The sequence below is a fragment of the Cornus florida genome, unplaced genomic scaffold (assembly GCF_030987335.1).
Source record: "Cornus florida cultivar Cherokee Brave unplaced genomic scaffold, ASM3098733v1 CherokeeBrave_3.0.0_Hap2_Chr06, whole genome shotgun sequence".
In the NCBI taxonomy this organism is placed as follows: domain Eukaryota; kingdom Viridiplantae; phylum Streptophyta; class Magnoliopsida; order Cornales; family Cornaceae; genus Cornus; species Cornus florida.
In genome coordinates, this window is record NW_026775576.1 from 48,564,868 (window position 1) to 48,574,016 (window position 9,149).

Here is a 9,149-nt window from a genome sequence, read left to right on the forward strand (position 1 = left end):
AAAACCCACTATAACTCTATTGAAAGGAATTCTCTTGTGCACGGAAAAAGGTTGCAATATTTGTACCTCATCCCAGATCTACATGTTTGCATCCCTAATATCATGTGGTTTTCATTTGAATTAAACTCACTCCAATCACTACAAGAGAATCAAAATTTGAGCAAACAAAGAATACCCATCATACAAATCTAAAATTCTCAAAATATGAGTTTAATATAAACATGATTTATTTAATATTTTTCTATTTAGATGTTGCTTTGGCCAAGGGTTGGAACTTGGAACTTGTTTGGATTGAGTTTCTTACGAACGAAAGCATTGCAATATGAGTTCCTCCTCCCAAAATTCATTTCAGTTAAAAGGATGGTATTCAAATTCCTATTAACAAAAGAATCAAAACTTGATCGTATAAAGAAGAGTAATGCTATCAAGAGAGTCCTCTCATCATAAGAGTCATTGAACAATACAAAATTCAACCATGTTGCATTTGAGAGCACCAAATTTGTGTTTATGAACTAAAATTTTCTCCAATTCCAACTCGTGCCCCGAAGCATAGCTTCTATTCTTTTACACATTTACGAAATGAACGAAAATGGACTATATCACAACTATTTGACATTAAAAAAAAAATGTGGCAAACATTCAACTGAAAGGAAGAGAAGCGTACAAATAATAACTCTCGTGGACTCACAGACTCAAATGTCATACAGATATCTGAAGAAAGTGAATACGAATATCACTAACTATATTAAGAATGCCAAGAAATAGTTGATAAAGCATGCAAAAGGCTTATTTGTGAAACATCTAAAACAAAACACGAAGATTTCTTCTCTAACCGAGTACTTGGTTCTGAAACTTAGCTAGATCAGTGGCTTCATTCCAGGCCTCGTTACGTTCTCAAGAAACATGATTTTGATCTTCTTGACCCTCGCTAAGACATTATTCATGTTAACCCTCTCCTCGGGTAAGTCTGCTGTGCGTTCTAGAGCTAATCCCAAGAGGGCCGACAAACAATTCTTCATAGCAGCAAAATTCTCTTCCGCTCCTCTTAGTAAATTAGCATCTACAACCTCCAGTATATCACTAGGGAAAGACTCGCGTACCCAATGCTTCAAACTCAGTTCTCCCAGAAATATATCATCCGTCGGCTTCTTTCTTGTAAATGTTTCCATCAATAGAATTCCATAACTGTAAACATCCACCATAACGGATACCATCCCAGCCGAACCATACTCTGTAACATTTGTATTATAAATAAACCAACTAAGAAAAAAGAAGAAAATTAAAAAAAAAGAAAAGAAACAGTAATAAATTTGTAACAGAGAGTGATAAGTAAAAATACCACGACAAACTTACCCAAAAAAAAAAAAAAAAAAAGATTCAGAAGGAACAAACCTGGTGCCATATACCCAATGGTGCCTATTGTCTTTGTTTGTGCCATTGACTGGTTCTCCATCAAGAGCTTTGCTATGCCGAAGTCACCTACGTGTGCAACCATGTCTTCATCTAATAGAATGTTGCTCGGCTTCAAGTCGCAATGCACTACAGGGGTTGAGCAACTGTGATGGAGGTACTCTAATGCAGATGCAACATCTATCATGATGCACAACCTCTGGACAATATTCAAGCAATAGTTGTGAGAGTACAACCACCTGTCAAGGTTCCCATTAGGCATATACTCTAGCACCAAGGCTTTGAAATCGAGGTTAGAGCAACTGCTGATTATTTTGACAAGATTTCTGTGGCGAATGTTGCGCATTACTTGGCACTCTGCATCGAAACTCTTGAATGCACCTTGTTGCTCCAAGTTGAAAACCTTAACAGCAGCCACCATCCCATCAGTGAACAACCCTTTGTATACCGAACCAATGCCTCCCTTACCGATCAAATTGTCTTCGCTAAAGTAGTTTGTTGAGTAAAGAATCTCTTGGTGTGATATCCTTCTGTGTGTTCCACCAGGTGGTGAGTCACATTGGATTGGAAGTTGCCTGCTTTTCTTTTTGCATCTTAGCAGCCCAACCAGAAAAGCCATTGCAACCACCACGGAGGCAATTGGTGGTACGATATACTTTAGAAGAATTTCTGTCTTCCGTGATTTTTTGGGGCTTCTGCATTTTCTGACATGGAACCGAGGTGCTCCACATAGTCCATCATTCTGCACGAAAGATTCGTACGTGAAATTTGCAAAAGGTCCTCCACTTGGAATTTCTCCACTTAGTCTATTGAAAGAAACATTTATATACTTAAGATACAAAAGTTTCTCCAATGACTTGGGGATTGCACCAGAAAAACTGTTGCGCGATAAATCTAAGGATTCCAAACTTATCAGATCAGAAAATGATTCGGGTATAGGACCTTGTAGTCTGTTCTCTGACAGTGAGAGGTTAACCAGGTTCTGAAGCTGCCCAATTGTGTTTGGAATTTTACCGGTGAACTGATTCTTTGATAGATCCAACAGTGTAACATGTTTCAAATTGCCAATTTCTGGAGGTAGAGAACCAGTTAGACTATTAGAAGACAAGGTCATAATCAAGATATCCTGAAGGTTCCACAGAGTCGATGGAATTTCGGAAGTTAAGGCATTAGTATCTAAAAAAAGTCTTCTCAATGAAGTAAGGTTCCCAATGCAGCTCGGAATTGATCCAGAAAATTTATTTCCGTTCAACTCTAGCTCACTCAAGCTTGTTAAAGCACAAAGTCTGTCTGTTATCTCGCCTTGCAATTTAGTACCGGCAATTTCCAGAAACTGGAGTTTCAGTAGCTGTCCAAATGTTTCCGGGATTGACCCTGTCAAGTCATTACCTCCTCCTAGAGTCAGTGAAATCAAGTTGCTCAAATTCCCAATTTCAATAGGAATTATTCCTTTTATTTGGCAGGCAGATGCATAAAATATTTCAAGAGAGTCAGAGAAATTTCCAATGGACTTTGGAAGAATACCGTTCAGGGGATTATATTGTATGACCAAAACATCCAAAAGCCTGCAATTTGTTAATGAAGTGAGAAAACTTAGCTCAAGTGTTGACGATGGATCATTTTTCAGCTGATTCGATCCTAAATCAAGCGATTGGAGGTGGTCTATAGTCCCGAGAGTGGTTGGTATGCTACCAGTGAACAAGTTATGGGACAGACTAATTTCAACTAGTTGGGAGGCATTTGAGATTGAGTTGGGAATTATTCCACTGAGTTTGTTGCCACCAAGAAAAAGAGTACGAAGATTCAGAAGCCAAAGGCCAGCACTTGATGGAAGATTTCCTGAAAGTTGATTAATTGAGAGTGAAAGGTCTTGTAAATTAGTTATGTTGAAGAGTGACCGTGGTATTTCACCCATAAGGTTGTTAGAACCAAGGCTTAGGGCTATCAAATTCGGGAGATTCCCTAATTGCCAAGGAATAATACCATGAAAATTGTTCTCACTCACATCAATATCCTCTAACGCGGACATATTACCAATTGAAAGTGGAATTTCACCTTCCAAATTATTTCTGTAAAGATGTAAAACTTGAAGGGTGGAATTGTTCCCAATGTTAACCGGCATGCTTCCTGTGAAATTATTGATCAAGAGATAGAGTTTTTTAAGTTGCTTACAATTTGACAGCCAAGAAGAGAGATTTCCAGCGAGTTGGTTCGAAGCAAGATTAATGACTTCAAGCCTCGGATTTCGTTGGCATAGACCCTTTGGCAGACCACCAGAGATTGCATTCTTGGCGACATCAAAAACCACTAGTGAGGAGAAGTTGAGGACTGTATCGGGTAATTCACCTGCAAGATAAAGTGAAGACAAGAAGCTTAGAGATTGCAAAATTGAAAGATATGTTTTATTTAAATTGTTTTATCCTAAGGCCCTGTTTGGATTAGCTTTTCAAGCGCAGCTTTTGGGGTTTAAAATCTGTTTTGAATAGTGTTTGGCCTGTTTTTTTGGAAGAGATAAAACAGGGGAAGCTGGTGGGTGTTCTAATGAAACTTTTAAGGCTGGTAGCAGCAGCTTTAAAATTGACAAATTACCAACTGAAGATGAAATTGTACCTGTCAGGCTGTTACCACCAAGATATAAAAGTTGAAGCTTAGATAGGTTGCCGATTTCCCGAGGAATTTGTCCTGTAAATTCATTCACCGATAGTGATATATTTTGAAGTTGAGTACATTTGGGTAAGCTTGTAGGAAGCTCGCCACCTAGCTGATTAAACGAAAGATGTAGCGCTTCAAGCTTCGAGAGATTGTTGCACATGTCCATTGGGAGAGTACCAGACAGCTCATTGAAAGTGAGGTCAATCTTTTGCAACGAAGAAATGTTGAAGATGGTGGAGGGAATGGACCCTGAAAGGCTGTTGTTCCTGATGTATAACAACTTCAACTCGGGAAGAAAGCCTATGCCTCGGGGGATGGATCCTGTGAAGTTGTTGTAAGAGAGAAGCAGGAACTCAAGCTTGGTTAGAATTCCAAAACTTGATGGAATTTTACCAGTAAACTCATTGAGGCGAAAATTGATTGATTTTAGTCGACGCAAACCACCCAGTTCATCAGGGAGATGGCCATGAAAGCTGTTCTCACTGACGTCGAGGAAGCTAAGGAACGAGAGGTTGCCAACTTCTTTGGGGATGGTACCTCTAAGGCCCATATTGGGAAGATTCAAGGCTGTCACTCTTTGGCGCCTACGGCTGCAAGATACACCAATCCAATTGCAAAAGGAGGTACCTTGTGACCAATTTGTCGCCAAAACGTTACTGGGATCAAAGGTAATATGAGCTTTGAAGGCTAGAAGTGCCTCCTCATCTGTGAAGCTGGTAGAAGACATAGCCAAGCAAGCCACAAATGAGCATGTTATAAGCAATAACAACATTACATTCTTCTTCTTTTCCATGATGCCTAGAGAGAGAGTGCGTGTGTGTTAATAGCAGTTCAATATGAGGAGTGAAAGTACTTGTAACGATGGCAGTTTAAATAAACTATCACCCCCATGACTCTGTTCAAGTAGTAAATATTGTTTGGTGCAAAGATAAAAACACAGCCTGCAAATTAGAGTTACAAATTGAGTTGGGATTTGTCGTAATGATTTATATATTTAAGTTACATTCTCTCTAACCGTGTAACTTTTGTTGTAGATGGTAATTAATATGGTATCAAAGTCAAATGCCTCGTATTCCAACTTCACCGTCTCTATGACTAGAATATACTAGTAGTCTGTTTGGTTTGAGTTATGAAATTTATATGCAACTATATTAATCCATCACTTAAATTATTTGTTTGTTGAACTTAGGTAAGTCTTTGGTGTAAGTAATATTTCAATGTCTTCCCCAAGTTGAAAATTTTTCTGTTCATATCCCACAAGACTTCATTGTAAATTGGTATTGTTACCATCAATGACCAGAGTACAATTAAATTAGGAAACCATCAATGACCAGAGTACAATTAAATTAGGAAAGTCTTTCCTAATTTAATTGTACTCTGGTCATTGATGGTGACAATACCAAGTTGAATACTTCAATTTCTTCCCCAAGTTGAAAATTTTGTGTTCATATTTTACAAGACTCCATTGTAAATTGGAATTGTCACCATCAATGACCAGAGTACAATTAAACAAGGAACTGTACATGTCGAAGTCTTTCTCCATTTTATTGGCAACCAAAAAGAAGACAAAACTTGTGGTTGTTTTTTTATCCTTGTCTGGTGCGGCAAATCTTTGGCCTTTGCAAGGTACTCGAGTATTATTTACGTTATGAGTATCTGATCATCGGTCAAGTGAATGGTGAGAGTTTGAGTCTCTAAAGGAGCGATGTGCGTGCGTGAGTGGTGTGAATGAATTTTTTGTCAATGACTCAAAAAAAAAAAAAAAAAAAAAATTGCATTATTCTGTTTGTGAATTTTCTTCAATTATAACAACTATTTCTCAATCATCTCACGTACACAATGATACCTTTTGTGCGGGAAAAAAATGCATCACATTCTTGCTCAAGACAGAATACTACATATTCTTCATGTTTCAAACCTAATTTTTGAAGGAATCTTTTCATCCACAATAATTCTTTATTTGCTTTTCTACCCGATCACATGAAAGGAAATTAAAAAAACACACTGCAAAATCCTCAAAATGCCCCTAGATCAGAACTAGACAAGAGGGCAAAAGTTACTACAGTAATTGTCCTGATCTGAGAGCAGAAACGGGTTATCAAACGAATTTTTCTGCAAAAACACGAAAAAGAAACCCTTCCCAAAATCAAATTTTTTACCCGGCATCATGAGAGAAAATAGTAATATACTCTGCCTCAGTTGCAAACAAAGCAACACACTAATGCAACTTAAGACCGTTAGCACATAGCTTCCATTCCAAAAGTGAATAAAAAACCTGATGTCGATTTTCTGCCATCAAAATCACCCACCATGTCTGCATCTACATAACCCTTCAAGACTGGTTTTTAACCCCCAAAACATAAGCATAACACGGAGCTTCCTCTCAAGTATTTGAAAATTCACTTCACAGTTTCCCATTCCCATTCTTCTCTCCTCTGTCAGGATTTGAAATATGTTTTTCTCTCATTTCATAGTTCAATATTCTGGTGTCCTAGGTGTAGAAGAACCACACCAATCCATCTCGAACTTGGTGGTTACACTTTGCGGTACTGATGAATACTATAGGGGAGGTCGTATGCAAAAATAGCTCGATGTTAGGATGATAAAAAGCTTAATACTTAACTTTTAGGGGGGGGGGGGGGGGGGGGGGGTTGTTTGAAGTAGCTATGTTAGTGAGTTTCTTGTCAAAGTAAAAATAATAAAATAGTTTTGAGTGTGGCAGACCAATAGTCAAGGAAAGACCTATTAATGTCTAAGTGTGGGGCAGTCCCCACTCAATTTTTGACAGCATCCCACTATATACTGTTATTGTTCAATGCCGTCTCTTCTCATACAAATTTTTGGATATGTCACTGCCATAGTCAACTTGCATATCCTTGTTTGCATTCTCTTCCATAGAATGCTATAGCTTCTCCGTATGAGCTGGATAACTTGAAAATGAGCATAACATAATTTGGAAACAAACTGATTTCCTACAAAAGCAAACATTTCTGAACGCGAAATTTACATCTAGTAAACCAAGTTCTCATGCGAAAAGCTGAAAATACAATACGGTACTCTAATGACGCTGCAGTTTAACTAGAAACACAAACTTCACATACCGATTAGTTCAATGTACAAAAGAACTGAAGTCGTCCATGCTCCACAACTCTTCATCTAATTCAAACCATTCTATCACCTGATTTTCATCAGCAAAGCTAATACTTCGGCACAATTCAAATGAATTCCCTTGGCTAGTGTGAAACAAATAAAAGAAGTATTGGGATGAAATAATTCATTATAACTATATGAACTGTGAAGGCTAAAGAGTAGAAGGGGGTGGGTCAGGTTTAGGGTAAAAAGAGTATTATATATTTGAAATATATTTATAATTATTATAAATACAAGGGATCAAATCGGATCGGATTAGTTTTTTGAGACCTAAACTTGTGAATTAATATTCTACAGATTTATTTTTTATAAATTTACACCCAGTTGAAAGAGTAAAAAACCAATTTGATCCGCACAGATAGGATTAAATTCTTGGATTCACAAATCAATTAACATCTTTACCTTCAATGCAAAAATATTAAAAGTTTAATAAAATGAAATTAAGTGCATGACTGATAAAACCCAAATCTAACAAAATTTTGCCAACATGATTGACAAAAATCATGACAAAAAATTATGCCAAAAAGATAATATCATTTCAATAAAGATTGATAAAAATTACCTTGCAGTAATCGAAATTCTTAAATGAAGTATATGTGTTAAAGGATTTGCCTTGTTAAAACTTTTGTGTTATGGCACAAGAAAGGAACATGAAACGATCGACTTTTGATCAATTTGGCGATGCGAATCGATGTTTATGGTTAATGTAAGAGTAAGACTACAGCTCATAAACAACCTTTGAAGTTTACTAAGCAATTCAGTAAATGTAGTATTTGTAGGTATGGTGGGGATAGGTATACAAGAAAAAAGATAGACAAAAGTTTGGGTGGAAGATGGAGAAATTAAAAAAACAATAAAGAATGGAGGGAAAATAAAAATCGTACTGAAAATGAATCTAACCAAAAATAGTTGGATCTAGATGAAAAGGAAGATAATTAAGCGCCAAGATTTTGTGTTTCTACAAGGGAAAGGAAAATAATTAAGCACCAAAGTTTTATATTTCTATTTTAACCTCAACTTTGCGCTCACCATTCTCGTTCTCTCCAGAAAAACTCCATCCAACTTCCACTATTTCTCGATAACTTAGTTGTTAGGAATGTAATGTCCCATATTTTTTTGGATTTTTTGTTCGTTATTTCAATTTTATTATTTTTCGTGCCTCATTTTGCGTCTTACGCAGGTCCCAGGGATTATTTGGGATATTTCTTTGGGCTTACAACTCGTAGAAATGTATGTTAGGGCATTTAGTCATCTTTGGGTTTTTGAGGTTGAGGGGTGTCGTGTGGGCCCACGGGCCGGATTTTAGTGTTTGGGAATCTTCTCGGATTTAATTGCATTTCATTATTTTTGTATTTGAGTGTAATAAGATGTATGTATATAGGTATGAATGTGATTGCATGTTGTGTGGGGGTAGTGGACCAAATAGAATGAAGATTGGGGTCACTATTGCAAATAGTACAACAGTGGGACCAACGGTAATGTTTCGGATTTTTTTGAATTTTTTTCGAATTTTTATTTAATTTATTTTTCATGCCTCGTTTTATGTGCCATGCCCGTCCCAAGGGTCATTTAAGTTATTTTCTCGAGTCGAAGGTTTTAGAAATGTATTTTTAATTATTTGAAGTCAACTAGAAAAAACGGTGCCATTCTTAAAATTTTTCGGAAGTCAGGACGATTTTCGGGCTCGAGAACCTCTCCCAATTTTACCTTTATATAGAAGGGTGTTGTGGACATTTTACATACATATATATATATATATGTGTGTGTGTGTGTGTGTATCTATATGTTAGAGGAAGATATTTATGAGATAAAGGAGGTAATGTATGGTTTAAGGGAGGGCATAATGGTAACTTTGCATGAATTACAAACCACAAAATTGACACTCGGCAAGATATTGACCATACCACTTTTTTTTGAATTGCAAAACCACTTCTTCC

General features: G+C 36.9%; 1 protein-coding gene across 1 annotated transcript; it reads right to left on the reverse strand.

Annotated features, from left to right (window-relative positions):
• Positions 1 to 537: 537 nt before the first annotated feature.
• LOC132314057 (probable LRR receptor-like serine/threonine-protein kinase At3g47570) lies at positions 538 to 4,855 on the reverse strand. The gene is made up of 3 exons (XM_059812974.1): positions 4,000 to 4,855; positions 1,393 to 3,756; positions 538 to 1,231 (listed from the first exon to the last, which is right to left on the reverse strand). The coding sequence occupies exons 1-3, from the start codon at positions 4,853 to 4,855 to the stop codon at positions 858 to 860; spliced, it is 3,594 nt and encodes a 1,197-aa protein (XP_059668957.1). The 3' UTR covers positions 538 to 857.
• Between the last annotated feature and the right edge of the window lie 4,294 nt (positions 4,856 to 9,149).

Coding starts and splice junctions, on each gene's coding strand:
- LOC132314057 (XM_059812974.1), bottom strand. CDS start 4,855: ATGGAAAAGAAGAAGAATGTAATGTTGTTATTGCTTATAACATGCTCA. Junction 3,757..3,999: donor TACAATTTCATCTTCAGTTG/GTAATTTGTCAA, acceptor TTTATCTTGCAG/GTGAATTACCCGATACAGTC. Junction 1,232..1,392: donor CATTGGGTATATGGCACCAG/GTTTGTTCCTTC, acceptor CAAATGTTACAG/AGTATGGTTCGGCTGGGATG.